Genomic DNA, 19,258 nt, shown 5'->3' with positions numbered 1-19,258 from the left:
CATGCCCGGGGATGCAGGGATAGTTTTGAAGCCTAATCCTGCATTTATGCCCAAGGTAGTTAATTCTGTCACTCCTTTTGAGCTAAAAGCTTTCTATCCACCACCTTTTGCTTCATTGAGACAGCAAAAGCTAAATGAGTTATGCCCTGTGCGTGCTTTACGCATCTACATAGAAAGAACCAGAGGGTTCAGGGAGAGTGATCAGCTGTTCGTATCTTGGATGAAGCCAAGAATGGGGAAGCCGATTACTAAGCAGCGCTTGTCGCACTGGATAGTGGAGGCGATTTCATTGGCATATTCCAGTAAGGGCCATGCGCCCCCGACTGGTTTACGTGCGCACTCAACACGGGGAATGTCAACTTCGTGGGCTTTCTTTAAAGGAGTCACGATACAGGATATTTGTAAAGCGGCGAGTTGGTCCTCACCGCATACGTTTGCAAGGTTTTATAAACTGGATGTTACAGCTCAAACTTTGGCGCATGCAGTTTTGAGCGTTGGAGTTGAGTCATGAAACTTTCAGCCCTAGAGGTGGTGCTGTGGTTGGCAGGAGACTTCGAGGCAGGCTATCTGGCATTACGGGAGTTAGTATATCCCATAGTGAGACACCGAAACGTATGCTTGAAAGAGAACAATAGGTTACTTGCGTAACCCCGGTTCTCTGATAGCATTAAGTGAGGTGTCTCACCAGATCACCCTCCTTGCTGTGTGAAGCGAGGAAGAGGTGTGCTTGTTTTGAATGTCGTAATGACGCAGTGCTGCTCCTCTTATACTGAGGGGTGGGGTAGCCACTCCCAGACACTGCGTCATGTCTGCCAGCCAATTGGGGCTGGCGTAATGTAATAGGACTTCTGTGGAATCCGCGGAAGGGGCGTATCCCATAGTGAGACACCTCACTTAATGCTATCAGAGAACCGGGGTTACGCAAGTAACCTATTGATTTCCTGTCATTGTACACTTGTTCTCTCTTTGAATGTTAAGCTGATAAGAAAGCAAAGATTTTTAATATAATGAAGCAATTTCTTTTTTCAAACTCGACCTGTGTAAATCACTGCTCCGCAAGCCATTTCCCATGAGTCATCACTAGCTCTCTCTGATTAGAAGAGCCCATGCATGGTCAAATAGAACAAGTTTGTGCCAATGCAGCTGCCTACTTGACCTTTGCATTATTTAATGGTGTGAATGCCTACTAATAGGTGATTTTCAGTGATTAATGTTCCAGAAAGTACATTTTGATAACAATTCTACTTTCTTGTTCGGAGCTGCCTGTGGCTTAGCAGTTTACACAAGAGCATTCATTGGAGTGTGCTGGTCATGTAGATGATACAAGTTTGAGGCTTGCAACATTTAGCAATCCGTCCGTCCATTATTTCCTGCGCTATAGTCGCTTAAAATATATCTAAAAAAAAATTCCATTTGTATATATAATAATTATAGGGTCTATAGAAATTTCTCTTGTTATGAAGCACATATTTTTCCAGCATTGTTGCACTTATCTGTCATTCTGTCAATGCATAAAAGTAGGTTTCCTTGTCATTTTAGTCAATGTTTGGAGCAAACATATGTTCGCCTCGGGTCATTTGTGGATTTGCTGACACCACTGGCAAGAGTCGCTAGAGGGACATTACATGAGTTTTAATATCAGCCTACAGTCCGCAGTGTGTCATTCGTCAAACTTTTAAAAGCACACAGGACCAGAGAAGCACTTGGCTTATCTATTACATGTCAGGAAAAATGAACAGAGGAACAGGAAGATAATCTGGTCATCATCCTGTGATATTTGACTGAGATGAGTTTTTTTTATATAGTCCTTGACTGATGCTCTGTACATTCTTAAGAAAAAAAATCCATATTTCTTGTTATTTTACACCCTATTGTGACTGTCAGGGAGCATGATAGCAAAATGGGCCTTTTTTGAGATTTTTCCAAGGGAGTTTTTACTTGGTTTACATTTTCATAACTCATAATTTGATCTGCCATCTTTGATTTCTGTTAGCAGCAGTGTCTCTGAGGCTTTGTAATTCCATCATCTGTTATCTTAACTCATTATCTAAGTACTCATTTGAAAAAAAAAAAAAAAAATCTATTCGGTTGCACATTTTCCTCCTTTCTGGGCTCTACTGAACCGTAATTGGCAGGATGAGCAGGACTGGCAGGATCATTTTTAATTTATTTTTTTTTAAGCATATTTGACCAATTTCAAACCACATCAATCTTAGTAACTACTATTAATTTTGTATTTAATCATTTATAAGTGATATATAATTGTTAAGGAAGTCTGGAAGTGAAAAACGCCTTATATTCAGGTGTGCATAATTATTTAGCAGATTTTCTTTTACAGGTAAAATGAGCCAAAAAAGAGATTTTATTTGCACTGAAAAGTAAAAAATTATGAAATGCTCATGAGAAGGATGGAATACTAAGGCAATACTAGAAATGGCTGCTAAATTAAGGCGTGACCAATGGACAGCGTTTTGCTGTCCATTGGTCACGCCTTAATTTAGCAGCCATTTCTAGTTTGTTTCAGCAAAGTCATACAAAAACAGGCCAAGAAGAAAAGAAATTTAGAAATTAAGGTGAAGAATTAGGTGTGAGTCTCTCACAGCAACTCTCACAGACAGCAGACTTCATTTGCTCCATTTGCTCTCTCTCCTAATCTCATTATTGTCTAAAAAAAACAATTAAGACATTTTCTTTCCTAAGGAAACATGGAAAAGATAAGTCACACTTCCAGTAAACACTTCCTTCTCACCTTTTAATTTGTGTATGTGTGCTACTTCCTATTTAATTTTTGTGGCAGTATTAGTCAACTGATCATGCCCTCGGTGGTTTCGTTCAAACATTTCCATCCGAGTGAAGGTCAGCCACCTGGAGGGCAAGCTTTGTTTTCCATTTCCTATGTGAGAGACACCTCACTTCCAATTAAGCGACGCTACTTTTTGATGGCTCATTACAGCTTGCTGAAAATGGCTCATGGCCTCATCATTTCCCAGGCTGCCGCCCCTCAGATCTTCGTCAGATACTGTATACCATGACGAGGCCTGGAAGCTTTGGCTTTTGTGTGCGATGCAGCAGAACCGCTGAGCAGTGAGAAGTCAGCAGCTCCTGCTGTGCTCACTAGTTTCAGTTCACATTGCATCGCACTTCTAATAAACTACAAATGCCTGTTTGACTCTATTGGATGCTTGTAAGAAACCTTGATGCATGTGTTCCTCTCTTCCTGTTTCGCTCCAGTAGATCCCATCTGATGCCGAGGCTGAAGGAATCGCGGTCTCACGAATCGTTGCTCAGCCCCAGCAGTGCAGTAGAAGCTCTAGATCTTAGCATGGAGGAGGAAGTGCTCATCAAACCTGTGCACAGCAGCATCCTGGGACAGGATTTCTGCTTTGAGGTGAGTCGGCTGATCTCACTGCCCCGTTGAAGCCACAGCTCTGTATTAATTCAGAAAAGGACTTTTAATGTCTGACAAGTCTCAAAATAGCACGCAGCAAAGGCCCATTAAAACTTCATCAAGGCCATTAGCTGAGATCAAATAGTTAGCTGAAAATAGCAGCGCTATCTAGCTGCTCCACAGTTAAATCATTGGGTGGCCACGGGTCAAGTTACTGGATGATTTTCACGTGCGTTACAGGGAAGCCTCACTTAAACCAGATGCTTATACAATTACAAGGTCACAGGGTGCAGACACAGAAAACTATGGTCTGGTATCTGCATGCAGGTTTCCTTAAAGGAATAGTAACTCACCTCAAAATAAATAAATAAAAAATGTTTTTCAAAAGTTTAATTGTTTAAATGTTTAAAATAAAATTAAATAAAATGTACATTTTTATAATATTTTTTATATTAGTAATAGTTACTCACCCTCATGCACTTCCAACCCTGTATAGTTTCTTTCTGGAACACAAAAAGAGAGATTTTAAAGAATGTTGAAAATTGCTTAAGAAATAATATGTTTTGCACTTTGCATTTTTTTCGGAGCCAATGTAAATAAATCTAGATTCAAATTCAAAGAGACAAGATAGTCTATGCATGACCTGATGTTTTATTCTTATCCAAAACGAGGTGATGTGAACATTATGGAACACACATACAATGTCTGTTTCATAGCCAGCAGCCACATCACCCTGTAGCCCAAGACGGGTTTCCCACTGAAGTAGCAGGATTGAGCCTGGTTAGTACCTGGATGGGAGACTCCTGGGAAAACCAGGTTGCTGCTGGAGGAGGTGTTATTGAGGCCAGCAGGGGGCGCTCACCCTGTGGTCTGTGTGAGTCCTAACGCCCCAGTATAATGACGGGGACACTATACTGTCAAAGAGCACCGTCCTTCAGATGAGAAAGTAAACCGAGGTCCTGACTCTCTGTGGTCATTAAAAATCCCAGGATGTCCTTCCAAAGAAAAGGGGTGTAACCCTGGCATCCTGGCCAAATCTGCCCATTGGCCTCTATCCATCATGGCCTCCTAATAATCCTTATATTATATACTGATTGGCTTCATCACTCAGTCTCCTCTCCACCAGTAAGCTGGTGTGTGGTGGGAGTTCTGGCGCACTCTCTCACAGAAAGTCCAAAATGGAGTAATAGAAGTAATAACTTGTGATGTTCCTGGAAATCTCTAATATGGACAAGGCATCCAGCTATCACTGTAGCTGAATAAAAAGCAGGAACATTTTTACTTATAAAACCTAAAAACAATAAACGCACCCTTGCGACAAAATATGGTTTATGTGTGTTTTTCATAAGAATAAAGTATGTTTAATGCAGTGCTAATCGACATAACTTTATTACAGTATAGCAACTGTATACTACAAATAATTGGTTATTGTTCAGCACTGTATTTGATTCCTTAGCCAGTTCAAAGTAAGAGATAGGAAAAAATAAAAAGTCAGTTAGACAAAAGTAAAAAAAGAAAAACTGTTATTACACTTGACATTTCTGTCCCCCTCACTTCTGAAATGATGGCTACGCCCCTGGTGACCATAAACTTGAATCAGGCCGATCTTAAGACCAGAAGGGCTTTCCTGTCTCTTTGCATCCCCTGCCCGATAGGGTGCGAAAGAGGCTGTCCCATCTGTCTGAACATCTCCTCTCATTCTCTCTCTGTTCACTGTCCACCATGGCCCTATATGCAGACGATTCCACAATTTATACGTCCGCGCAAACCCTTGTTGAACTTAATTCAATTTTACAAGTTGAACTGAAGCTAATTGAAAATTGGATTAGGGACAATAAAATGGTGATTAATGCAGAGAAAAGTAAATGTATGGTGTTGGGATCCAAGTATTTGTTAAAAGATTCGCCTGTGTTGAGTCTGACTGTGGGGGGTATTGTAATAGAACAGGTTACTGAGGTAAAGCTACTCGGTGTGACTGTTGACAGTTTGTTAAATTGGAATAGTCATATAAATCAAATATTATTGAAAATGGGCAGGAGTCTGGCAGTTGTTAAGCATTGTAGAAAATTTATTCCAAATCGAGTGATGAAAATATTAGTAGAATCATTAGTTTTATCACATTTATATTATTGTTCAATTATTTGGTCAAGTACAACTGAAATGAATTTAAGTAAATTGCAAGTTGCTCAAAATAAAGCAGCTCGGGTAGTTTTAAGTTGCCCTTTCAGGACTAGTGTTAGGGAATTGAATACTAGGTTAGCTTGGCTAAGTGTAAAAAGTAGGATTAATTATTGTATTGTTATTTTTGTTAGAAAAATGATTGTTGCAAAAATACCAGAAATACTATACAGCAGACTGTCTTTTTTTAGTGTTGTGCATCAATATTCCACTCGTCAGTCAACAGAGAGTCGCTTTTTGTTACCTCCGTGTCGAACTAACCTTATGCAAAGGACAGTGCTGTATAGAGCAATGGTGGCATGGAATTCTCTTCCGCAGTTTTAGATTTTGGGAATGAATGCAATGACTTTTCGTAAAAGATTAAGACTTTATTTATTTACATTAGAATAATTTTTTTTTTTTTTTTTTGATATGAATGTTTAAAGAGAGAAAACATTTGTGAAAAGTTATGAACCCTATAGTAGTGAGCTATAACTGTGTATTATGATAATGATAATGTAGAGCTGTTGTTTTTGTTGTTTTTATTGTTTTTAGTTTAGTACGTTTGTTGTATTGCTATGTATGAATGTGTGCACTCCATTTTTTGTCTGTATAATGTATTGTTTTATGCTATAAAATATATATATATTTTGTTGAAGTCTATAGACCCCAGGAAGAATAGCTACTGCTCTTGCAGCAGCTAATGGGGATCTAAATAAACTAAACTATTGGTGAGTTTCGAGAGGCCAGTTCACATGGAGTTGATGACTGTCACTCTGCACCAGACGCCAGCTGGAAAGAATGAGACACTGACAGTTAGTAGGAGTTCTGTAGTGGTCAGCCAGAGGTCCATTATGGACTATGCTGTTTTGCTCTATTTATTCAGTCATTTAAACTACAATTATAACAGTCAAAATTGTAAATTGAATTGGACTACAATTCAATATATCACAAAAAGTCTTAAATGTTAGTATTTTTCTACTAGACATTACATTTTAAGGTGAGGTCTTAAATCTGATCGAAAAATACAGGTATGTGCTTTCAGGCTGTGTAGCACCAAGTCTTTGGTAGTAGCCTACCCAGTTCCTCGTTTTTTTTTTTTTTTTACGTAGTACGGCACAGTGTGCACTTCACCAGGAATCAGGGAGGGGGAGTCGCTTGGGAGAAGAGAGTGGGCAAATTCGAGCAAAATGACTGTGCGTATTTACCGGTTTCGGAGATGGTTGGCAACAACTAATGACAGTGATGAAGCCAAGCAATTTATGCTGCAAGACGTTAATTAGGTACTATAGGAATGAAGGCAAATTAATTAAGAATTATTTCGATTTTTAGAATACTTTCCTAAAATTTGTTGCTGTGTGCATTGTCTCAAAGATGTAAAAACGTATTACATTTGATTTAAAATTAAATGTGCAGCAACCCTGTTTACATAAAAGCGTTTTTTGAGCGGTTACTTAATTTAAATATTGCAGTTACTTATTTTTTATTTATATTTATTTTTGTAGGTTTACAATTACTTATTTAAAAATATAATATAGATAATACTTAATTTTGCCCATATTAATTTTTCTAAATTGTATTACATTTTGCAATTACTTTTTTAAATATGTATTTCAAATATAATTCAAAACTAAATATTACTTTATTTCGCAATTGCTTCATTTGTTTTTGTTTTTTAATTATATTCAACAATTACTTCTTATTTCTAGTATAATTTAAATATTACTAAAATATTACTTCATTTTGACCTTTTTGAATATTAATGAATTTTATTTACTTTTTATTTAATATTTATTACTTCACTTTTTGTGATTACTTATTTTAAACATTTATTTCAAATCAAATTTAAATGCATATTTAAATACAAAAGGAGTCAGGCACCGATAGCACCTGGTTAAATTGGATGGGTTTTCAATTATTTAATTAATGTACATTTTTGGCTGAAATACAGCATGTAAAAGTATTGCAACTGTTTAGTGAATTCACCCCTCTGTATTCAAACGTACATTTGTAGTCACCTGGATGGTGCGACTGTGAACAGATGGACTTTTCAGATATAATTTTTGACATAAAAAGAATATTTGTATTGTATCACTTTTCTCTGATATCACATGTGATCCTGCAAATGCATTTGATTTAAGTGCATTCTGTCTGATAGGCTATTTGATAGTTTTATTCTTTCTTCAAATGTAATTGTTCTTCACCCCTGGGAAACGCTTCATTGTTTGAGTGCTGTAGATCTCTCTGCTCATGTCCGCCATCTGCCTGATCTGCATTACATTCCTTTCTAGCTCACTTCATGCACTTATCTGCAAATTGTAACAATTGTAATCTGTAATTGCAGGTAACTACTTCAACAGGAAGCAAATGCTTCTCATGTCGATCGGCTGCCGAGAGAGACAAATGGATGGAGAATTTGAGACGTGCTGTGCATCCCAACAAGGTAAACTGGATGATTCATCTGAATCCTGTGTAATTCTAGACGAGATGAGGTTTAAGCCAGTCAGCATGTTACGTTTTCATATATCCTGTCTCACTGATTGACTGTTTCTGATCGACTTCTCTGCATTTACCCGTCTTAACTTTTTAAAGTACACACGGAGGTTATCTTTCTTCAGCTTGCAGAGGTCGATGTAACATGCAGTGTTTTCTTTTTTCATATTCCACAGGATAACACCCGTCGGGTGGAAAACATGCTGAAATGTTGGATTATCGAAGCCAAGGACTTGCCGGCAAAGAAAAAATACTTCTGTGAACTTTGTCTGGATGACACATTATATGCACGGACTACCTGCAAACTCAAAACGGACAACGTTTTCTGGGGCGAACACTTTGAGTTCAACAACCTGCCCTCAGTCAAGAGTATCACCGTGCATCTTTACAAGGAAACAGACAAAAAGAAAAAGAAGGACAAAAATAATTACGTGGGCCTGGTCAATATCCCCATGGCGGCGGTCACCGGGCGACAGTTTGTGGAGAAATGGTATTCCGTGAGCACGCCGAATCCCAACAAAGGAAAGAGTCCGGGACCTATGGTCCGAATGAAATCCCGATATCAGAGCATGAGCATCCTTCCCATGGAGCTGTACAAGGAGTTTGCAGAGTATATTACTAACAATTACATGTTGATGTGCTCAGTGCTGGAGCCAGCTTTAAGTGTGAAGAACAAAGAAGAGATGGCTTGTGCACTTGTCCATATCTTACAAAGCACAGGCAAGGCCAAGGTAAGAAAATTGCGTTGTATGCTTCTAACTTGAAATCAAAATTATCCCCCATTTACTTTATGAATGCACATTCCTGCTCTTAATGGTGCACATTATTTCAAAGAAAACTGATTCTGTCAAGACCACTATCGTTTAAGATGATTGACAATTCATACAGTTTGAATTGGTATGGTTTAAGGCTGCACAATATATCGAAATTATCGAAATAGCGCAAATGTATATCGATATGCATATCGCAACCGCTTGCAATAACTTGGGTCATGAAAAAAATACAGAGAAAATCACTCACTGCTCTTGGCTAAATAACTTTTGTAGCTTTAATAAGAATCAGTATATATTTAATTCATACAGTGAAAACTAAGCAGTGTTTTATTTTTACATTTGATTATTCAGTTTCTGTTGTTAAATAAACCTAATGTAGGCCTACCTGAAACCCTAAACCCCGTGGTTTACACTGATGTTAAAATAACACTTCTTATGCTACAGTAAAACACTGCTGTTCACTTTCAGAAGTTGTAGTGATGTTTTCTTGTAATAAACAGATTGTGAAACACGTATGTAGGTTATATAATTTTAAATATATTTTAAGGATAATTTGAGATTATTTTACACACTTTATTGTATCGCATATCGAATATCGCATTAAGTAGTTATCGCATTTTTCTTCAATATCGTGCAGCTCTGGTATGGTTCTGTTCTGACCTGGGCAAGAACTCCCTGCCCATTCAAGCAGCCTAGCATGGATAAGAGCATGGAGAACAGCGATAACCCCCCTTTGGGTAAAAGAACTGAACCAACATAAATGTTTTGCATATATCTGTAATATTCAATAATTTAACATACAACGTAATTCAAGAAAAATTAGTCTGATTCGAAGAATATCAAAAGGCCAAGTCCTGACTGGACGAGAGGAGCTGGGGATGGAGGAGGGTAATTAGCTCCTGAACAACGTGATAAAGCTGCTGATAAAACTGAATGGGCTTTATATATAGGGATGTTGTGATAGGTGTCGTATTCCTATACAGTAGGTAGACGTGGATCTGCTGAGAGTCATCTGATGCGATCTTGACTGACGTGACCTGCCAGAACTGACGCTACTCTTGATTTTCATGTTGACGTGTTGATTGACTGTATTCTAGGAAGATTATTTAATTATAGTCTCTGACGGATGCTGTTTGCTGGCAAGCGAACGAGAGGGTGACATGACGTAGAGATAAAAGACTCAACAATCATTGTGCTATATTGAGTTCAATAGTTGTATGTTATTTTGGATGTTGTCTTAGATGTGTCTTGAAAGAATTATTTCATTTTATTTCGAAAACTGAAGCATTTGAACCGCTGTGAGTGTTACTAAAAAAAAACAGCACAGGACGTTCTAGGCTTTACTCTAAACGCCACCAAATGTCCAACTGCGAAAAACGTCATTGACAGAGAAGAATAATAGAGACGTGGCCCGCTTTCCCTCATTTAATCACGGGAGTGCTGAGCGCTATGATTGCCCTCATTAACTTGAGTACGAACAGCTCTCATACTCGCCATAAATCAGCTGACATCACACACAAAAGCCCACCGTCTGACGCTTTGTCACTCATCTGTCATTATTGATCAAATGCTGCGAGAAAAGAGTTGTTTTGCGATTGCTTTTTTGCTGCAGCACTCTCACGCCAATCCGAGGCATTGTTGCATCATAATGGACCCGCACAACAATGTGCCGTCCAGTTCTCTAGAATATGCGATCGCATTATTGTTGAGCGTCACTCTGGGCTTATTTGGGATTTGAGTCTGTGCAATGTAATAATACAAACCCGAAGCACAATGTGTCGTGTGTTTAGATGTGCTCGAACGAGAATCACCCTGCGTTTTGGAGTTTATGTTTCAGGTTGTGTTGAATGAAAAATTGATTCTGTCGTTTTCAGCAGCCCTAATCTGTTGCTTTTTCAACATATTTTCATCAAATTGCACAATTCAAGGTCTTTAGTGCCAGTTTTTGCAGAACACGTATTATGTAATTGTTCAGACAATCAATCAACAAAGTGGCTGGTCTGTCATTACAGCAGAACTTTAAGTCAATAAGGCCACAGTCTTTCATTATGAAGCAGTTGATTGGTCAGGGACTGCATTGTCTCTCATTATACAAGGCCAGAGCTGGTCAGCCAGTGCATTGTCTTTCGTTAGCTGAAGCCTGGTTACTGTAAATAGTGCATTGACTTACTCCCTAGATTCCACAGCTTCCTGTCTTTGTCTGCAGGTCTGCATGAATTTAATAATGAATACTAATTAGCTTGATTATGTACTGATAGCAGATGATTGAAATAATATCTACCCTGTATGGGGGCATCTCGTTTTAAAATTGAATTGTAGAATGATGAGCTCTCTCGTAATAAGGCATTTACCTTTATTGATCTAATAAGCAGTCATCAAATTTGTAAAGTAGTTTTGAAAAGCCAATGCATTTCAGTTTTACTTTGTTAATGTATCAAACATATTTTGATGCTCTTAACTCTAACTCTAAATAGTAAATATTTAAATGTCCATATACAGTATGTATTTAGTATAAAATGCATACAATAGTGTGTCTGTGTTATATTCTGAATATATACTGTATAGACATTTGAAACATTACTGATATAAATTACATATTTATTAAAAATGTAACGGGCACTGAATAAATATAAAAAATCCAATGTTTATATATGTAAGGGTGCTAGCCGGAGGGGGGAGATTCACGATTCTAACCCCACATAAAGAGCCAATGTGTCCGCTCAGGGTTTGTCCCGAGGGAAATTCCAAGTGTCAGGCCTCATGCTAATCAGCTTTTATTAATTCAGCCATTTGTTTAAGGGCCAAACAGGTTCATGTGATCATGCACAGTGAAGAATTGAGCTGTAATGTGCAAGTCTGAAAGATTATTTATCAGAAGGGCTGTTTACTAGGGAGGCAGGGCCTGTGGGACAGGGGTCATTACTGGATCGCACCTGAGGGTGAACGGACTCTCAAGAGCACACACTGCCATTTTAACAAGCCACTGCTTACTTATTCATGCCTGCCTCAAACCGCCATAAGCGTGAAGCTTAAACAGAACATTAACAACCCTTCCTCAGGCTATTGGACAGCAGGAAATGTGTGAGACATGGATCATCATCATATACATACCTTAAGTATCATAATGAGTGTATGGCCTGTGTGAATACACAGCATTTTAAGATGGCCACAGATTTCAGCTTTATTGGTTATGTATAATGAAAAAATAAACATGCAACAAAAACAAATTGGTTGTGTCAGGTTTTACAACAGACTGAGGTTTACATCATTTCATTTTAGATGAGCTGATTTTTATTTGTTGTTTTGCTCTCACGTGAGAGTTTAACACACTGTGAGTACTGTACCTGTCTGCTTTTAAAAAATGACAAAAATAGAAATTTGTGAAAAAGGACCAATTGTAGCATGATTAATATTTTTTAGTGTTTTTGTTCAAGTTGCAACAATGATGCTGAGGTGATTTGGGCGGTTGCCGGGGTGTTGCTATGTAGTTGTTTCATTCTGAGTGAATTTTATTGTGTAGCTATGTTGTTGCCTAGGGTGTTTAGGGTGGTTACTACAGTAAGTGTACCAAATTAAAAGACCCCACCCTCAAATGTGTGTGATATTCTGGTCCCTTAAATGAAAGTCTGTAGCCCTGCATCTCAATGTCCATACTATCCATTCTAAACAGTATGTGAGATTAAAATAAGTGTGTCCCAAAGCATAGTATGTTGAAAAGAGTATGCCGGAAGTCCGCGGATGGTCTACTATTTCCGGTGGATTTTCGAAGTGTGGATCCGTGCACACTATCAGCTAATATTTCCCTCAAAACACATTGTGCTTTGGAGGAGGAACTACAAACACGAGTAAAAAGTGTAAAAAAAAACCTACAAAACATGGCAGATATGCGCGACCGATGGTGAGGGGTTTAGATAAAGGTTTGAGTGACTAATCAAAGTTTAACCTGATAGAAAAATATTTTTTTAATGTCATCCGTATTCTATTTAATCTGTAATAACAATGTGGACTTTTATAAAGATCCGTTTGGACATTAAATTTTAAATGCATCATTATGCATGAATATGAGGAGACTGACTTGAAAGACCCGCGACTACAGATCAACGTGCTTCTGCATTTCTCTCCGATATGGTAGGAAATGAAATGTGGAGGATTTTGACTGTGACAAGATGATTGACAGGCCAGTTTACTGTGACAGGATGCGACAGAGCAACCATTAAAGACGCAATTGAATGATGTGATCGATGTCCCAAAGCTTGTCTACTCTTCTGCTAGTCACTCAAAAGTGTGCACTTTTTCTTCACAAAAAGAGTACATACTTTTAGGGCTTGGGGTTAAAGTCTTTCTTCAAATCTCCCTTTTGCTCGTTCTTTCTCCTCCATCGTCATACGCCCCCTAATGCTGACTGGCTATCGCTTACCCCACCTTTAACTGGGCGCCACTCATGCAACCTATCCAGACCATGTGACAACAATACTACCTTGAGCATTGATAGCTGGATATACTGGTTCACATGCATTGTTTGCTTAAAAAATAATACGCATTACACAGTGTGTTCTGCCTAGTATGCAGTAAACCTGCACTAGTACTCCCATATTTCGTAAAACCCTATAGTTTTTTGCAGATCTGTGCAAACTATAGACAGGCATGATGGGATGTGACAGGCGAGCCGAGGAAGATGCACTGCACTCGATTGTGTCTGATCAGTAGTGAGACTACTACGGATAAGTCTCATCAGTGAGCGGGTGCTGAGTGCAGCTCACTGTGTTAAGATCTTGCGCCCTAATTGAATACCGAGTGCTGTGACTGCTGCCAAACACGCAGAGCTTTTCCAGAAACTGGGTCTCATTTGATCCTCTCAGTATCATAACCACCATGTACCTCTGTCTGACTGGGAAGAGAACAGCTCAGATATACCCTTATCACCTGATCCCACCGGTAATGGTTTAGAGAGCTTTGTGCGGTACAGTCTTTTTCTTGTTTATATAAGGTGTAATGTGTCAGCAACTGTTTCGATTGTTATGGACACCTGCTTAGGAGACAAAATCCTCAGAAGGGTGCTTGTAGACATGCAATAGTGACTCAGACACTATCTCTCAAAACACAGACATACATCTGCTGCAGATCATTGATCACACGCCAGAGCTGAAATCAGCAGAAATCACTGCCAGCTGTAAACACACACGCCCATGTCCTGTACGGAGATTCTGTTGACAGCATTAGCACAGCACCACTCACATTGATCCTTCGTCTTTTTTCATAGGATGTCACCAGATTGTGTTTTGATGCTGGTGGGAGCGTATGTTCAGCTGGTAAACAGCAAGACTGTGCTGGTCCACAAGCCCTAAACCAGCACTAACCAGCATTATTTTGATACTACCTAATCATATTTAATAATCATTCATTGGACACAAAAAGAGAACAAAAATTCATTAATATTATTCATGGTAATTATTGTGAAAAATAGAACATTATGAAAATATAATGACATTATAAATGGCTGAATGTAATTTTATAATTGGCTGAATGTAATTTTAATTTTAGGAATTATTTTTTTATTTTTTTTACATATTCAGCATCATTCTGAAATTAATCAAATGCTTTTTAACTTGGTAAGTTTGAATTGAATCTGATTTGGAGTTGAATCTGAACTGGAACTGGTGCTGAAATTCAAAGGAATTGGAATTCAAATAATTTAAAGTGAAAAATAAATATAAACAGAGATATAATCCTTACTAATAGTGATATTAAATGCATTTTAAGGCTTAATATTAAGAAATGTGCATTGTGCAATAAAGAAGTACTCCAAATAAAGTTTAATTATAATTATATCAGTAAGTCTCAAGCGATATGTCAGTAATATATGTTAATGGGTTTGTAGAATACTTAGTATGAAATCAATTTATTTTAAAAACATTTTGGTATAGGTTTATTTCACTAGGGCCAATAACTGTCATTTTAACAAGAAAAAGGAACATTTGACAAGGATTGAAGGATTATAGTTTTTACAGACAGACAGCTTTATGGATAATGGTGATTAAGATGATTGAATGCCATTACCTAACGATTTCTTAGAATTGCAATTCAGTAAATTACACTTCCTGTCATTACTCTAAATTCCAAACTGTTTGTGTGTGTGTGTGTGCGTGCGTGCGTGCCTGCGTGTGTGTGTGTGTGTGTGTGTGTGTGTGTGTGTGTGTGTGTGTGTGTGTGTGTGTGTGTGTGTGTGTGTGTTTGTGTGTGTGTGTGTGTGTGTGTGTGTGTGTGTGTGTGTGTGTGTGTGTGTGTGTGTGTGTGTGTGTGTGTGTGTGTGTGTGTGTGTGTGTGTGTGTGTGTACAAAAGAAAAAGTGCACAGATGCCATTGTTATTCACTTAAAGGTGCTGTATGTAGGATCCAGCGGCCTCTAGCGGTGATGTTTCAGATTGCAACAACAGTGCTCGTGCGCGTGCTCAAACTCAAGAGCGCGAACTCACCGGCGGCCACACTGAGACTTTCAACACAACGGAGAAAGCATCACACAACATGCTGGAAACTCATGTAAACTCCCACTGCAACATTACCATAATAGGCTACTTTTATCAGCTTGACATAGAACTAATGCTCCATGCTCGTACCATGATAACGTTACATCGACTGTATTTTGCCGACATGTGGTGTTATCTAGCATTATTTTACTAACTATTTGTGTATCTTTCACAATCAGCAATGTCAACATAGGTCAATGAATGAAAACGAAAACGGTTAGTCAACTAGACTGGACAATTTCAGTGTAACAATAAGACAGTAGGAAGTAATATTACTGTACTGAACATGTCTGGAAATGTGTATTATAAACAATATGATAGTAGTGGGATGAGTGACGTTAGACAGTAGATCTAGTACATAAAATAAAAGTTACATCCTAAAGCACCTGCTTTTTGTTATCATGGAACAGTCTTTTGTATTCATTTCATGTCTTATGTATGTTATATTTTACCTTGCTATTTCAAAACGGAGGTCTCTCCATAATTCAAACGCTCTGCCGATGTTGATCCGTGTTTTCGTCCTGAGTCGATCCGATTGACGTTTGGCCTGACGAGCTTCAGCAGATATATATATATATATATATATATATATATATATATATATATATATATATATATATATATATATATATATATATATATATATATATATATATATATAATTTTTTTTTTTTTTTTTTTTTTTTTTTTTTTTTTTGAGTTTGTGTTGGAGTCTGTGTTGTGCTGGAGGCAGGTCGTTTTTTGGTGTTATCAGACTCCATGTCGTTAGCTGCAGTGCAGTTGCAATAGACTGTAGGCTCGGGAGCGCGCATGCACGTCACATCCGGTGGATTTCGCAGAAAATCCGACCCGGAGACTACACATAAAAATAGGAATACTGGCCTTCAGAGGTAATAGCAAAACACGAAAAGTGGATCAATGTAATGTGTGATTACAACCCCTTCACAGACGGGCAATAAAAATAGGATTCATTTTATAAAAAAAGTTACATACAGCACCTTTAAGATCGTCCCTTCTGGTATAGCTCTGAAATCTTATTTAAACTGGGCGAGTACAAAACACTTTACATGTTTGACATCAATGACAGCTACAGCAGAGGACTGATTAAAATTATTCCAAAATATTGTATGGCTTTATAAGACTTGAAGTGTAGCGCAAGAGTCTTCTTAACTGCTTTAATGGTGCTTTTTTGTCATTTTTGGGGCTCTGAGTATCCTCTAAATAAAGCCTACCGAGTATAAAGGACCTCTCACACTGGGGCCACATGAGTGCAAATCATTAACATGTTTACTTGTAGGCTTCGGAGGCTGAAACTGATTAAAGAGGCAGTGAAGGCGGAGCTGAGACATGGGATATGCATCATGAGAGAAGAAAAACAGGAAGTTAGGGAAAGAATATTGCAATGAGACCCAGGGTAAATTTCATTGAACTATACAATGTCCATTATCCCACAATCAATACACTATCACTGAGTATGAGTCATTTCCCCAGCTGGATATCCATAACCCTCTCAATCTGTTACACATTCTGACTGGAGCTGCTGTGTGTCTTCAGTCAATAGTGGTACTCCTAGACTCCAAATAAAAAGCCCCTGAGTCTGGCCTATTAGATGATTTTGCTGTTTTCCAGGTCATCCAGTCAGACACCCGGTTCTGGATGGTTCAAAGTCAAACTTGGGATTTCAAAAACAGAGTGATCAAAGATGGGGGACTAAGGGAGAAAAGCAAGCAACAGACCAGTAGCACAGCAGACACAAATACAACTTTTCTCTTTTGAGTTTCATTGCTTGTATAAAAAGTTTGTGTCTCTTTTTATCAGTTTTATATACAAAGACAACTATAAGTCATGTTGATAAAGTATGAAAACTCTATCAAGCATTGTGACCAGCTTTATACAGCAACATTTGCTCAACCAAATGAGATTGGGCAGGACTATCTGTTTGTCTGACCAATGAGAGTCAGGGGGAGTGTCCAGGAAAACCTAAGGTTTCAGTCGGGGATCCTTTTCAAACAGTTTGACAACAAAAGCTGAACATTAATAAAGACATCTTAATGTTTTGTCCCCTCAGGACTTTCTGACAGATCTGATGATGTCTGAGGTGGATCGTTGCGGAGACAATGAGCATCTCATATTCCGTGAGAACACACTGGCCACTAAAGCTATAGAGGAGTATCTGAAATTAGTGGGACAGAAGTACCTTCAGGACGCTTTAGGTAAAAACATTGACTTTGTGTACGTGTCCATGTGAAATGTATATTTAATTGTCATTAAAATCAAAGCAGTCTGATGCTTTCCTCACAATTCCTGCAGGGATTTTAGACCATCAAATATGCTTGGGAGAATCAAGAATCAATAATTTACAGCTTTTTTTGTGTAGTCTGTGTTTTTGAAGTTCTGTTAAATTATTTAAGATATCAAGTAGAATATGAGCACACAATCGAGTGCGGAGGGAAAGCTTTAGGCTCGGTTTCCCTCAAAAGCGCTTGTTTGATGCTGAGAAACTACTTTTAAAAGTTTAGTCTGTGAGAAAGTGTCGAAGCTTACATCAACAGCATAGTTTCAATCATTATTTGGTTTATTTTTGAGCATTACAAAATTAAAGGTGCAATAGGTGATCTGGGAAATGCTAACTTTAGCCTGCTAGCATTGAAAGCATACGATCCCACGCTCCCTGCAATTTGCTGTCCAAAGCCACGCCTCCCCCTGAAACACATGAACGCGCACAGACCAGAAGCCAGACGATCAGAGACAATGTTATTGTATTAGATCATGTGTCATTCACTGGTGAGAAAACTTTACAGTACAGTGAGTAACAGTACTACAATAACTAACGTAAACAACTGTTTGCCTGCCATTCTCGTCTCTGTCTGCACAGCGTATGTGAACGCTGATGACGTATGATGTCTGCGTGAACAGGCTGTGGAGTGGTATGCAAACACACGTTGACTGACAGGGAACACGTGCTATCATTTAATTCGGACCGAATGCAATGATTGAACAAACATTTTATGGTCCTACGCCTTCCACAGACGCTATATATTTATAAAAATACATTTAGACCGCTTAACATAGTGATTGCTATCACTTATTGCACCTTTAAACCAAGTCTTTGTTTGATTCTTTTATCCTATTACAAAAACGAGTCAATGGTTAATTTCCAATTTATTCAAGTACATTATTTTAAACATTTTAATAGTACTATTTCCTATAAATTACCTGTAACATTTAACCAGCAGTACAGTACTGCAGCAGGCTGCACGCTGTCTGTGCTAAATGAGGTTTTCCGCATTGTTTACTTTCTTTGTCCCAGGTGAGTTCATCAAAGCTCTGTATGAGTCAGATGAGAACTGTGAGGTGGATTCGTCTAAGTGCTCCTCCAGCGACCTGCATGAGCACCAGAGCAACCTCAAGATGTGCTGTGAGCTGGCTTTCTGCAAGATCATCAACTCTTACTGGTAATGAGATCAAATTCGCCTCTCATATCAGCGTCTGCTCACAGCTCATTATAGGATTTTTTTCTGTTGGAAACATGCTTCATTTAATGGTTTAAATGGGTAGTTCCAATATTGGATACTGATTGGTCAATATGGAGTTCTAATTGTGCTAAAATAAACAACATAGTTCACCATAAAGCAGTGGTCATATTACACTTATATCATCGATTTACATACTCATATAGTAAAATTATTATAGTAATCATAGTGATTGTACTAAATAATTTAAATGTCAGAAACTATTACATTAATATATATATATATATATATATTAATGTAATAGTTTCTGACATTTAAATTATTTAGTACAATCACTATGATTACTATAATAATTATAAATACAATTATAAATTTATTTATAAAGTAATTTAAATGTCATATTCAAATGTCTATTACATTAACATAGTATTTTATTTGTGTGTATATATAT

General features: G+C 38.0%; 1 protein-coding gene across 6 annotated transcripts in view; it reads left to right on the top strand.

Moving 5' to 3' along the window:
* Positions 1-19,258, top strand: part of dab2ipa (DAB2 interacting protein a) — a 116,996-nt gene that overhangs the window by 82,953 nt on the left and 14,785 nt on the right. For 4 of the 6 annotated variants that reach the window (XM_081348382.1, XM_081348383.1, XM_081348385.1 and 1 more), the window contains 5 exons: positions 3,232-3,388; positions 7,890-7,988; positions 8,215-8,769; positions 17,403-17,547; positions 18,645-18,789. In XM_081348382.1, coding sequence (XP_081204508.1) covers positions 3,232-3,388; positions 7,890-7,988; positions 8,215-8,769; positions 17,403-17,547; positions 18,645-18,789 — 1,101 coding nt within the window. The remainder of the gene's footprint in view (positions 1-3,231; positions 3,389-7,889; positions 7,989-8,214; positions 8,770-17,402; positions 17,548-18,644; positions 18,790-19,258) is intronic. The other 2 variants (XM_081348384.1, XM_081348387.1) reach the window with 1 other exon arrangement.

Source organism: Scardinius erythrophthalmus (genome assembly GCF_964197995.2).
Source record: "Scardinius erythrophthalmus genome assembly, chromosome: 20".
Taxonomy (NCBI): domain Eukaryota; kingdom Metazoa; phylum Chordata; class Actinopteri; order Cypriniformes; family Leuciscidae; genus Scardinius; species Scardinius erythrophthalmus.
This window is presented reverse-complemented; position numbering and strand designations above follow the sequence as displayed.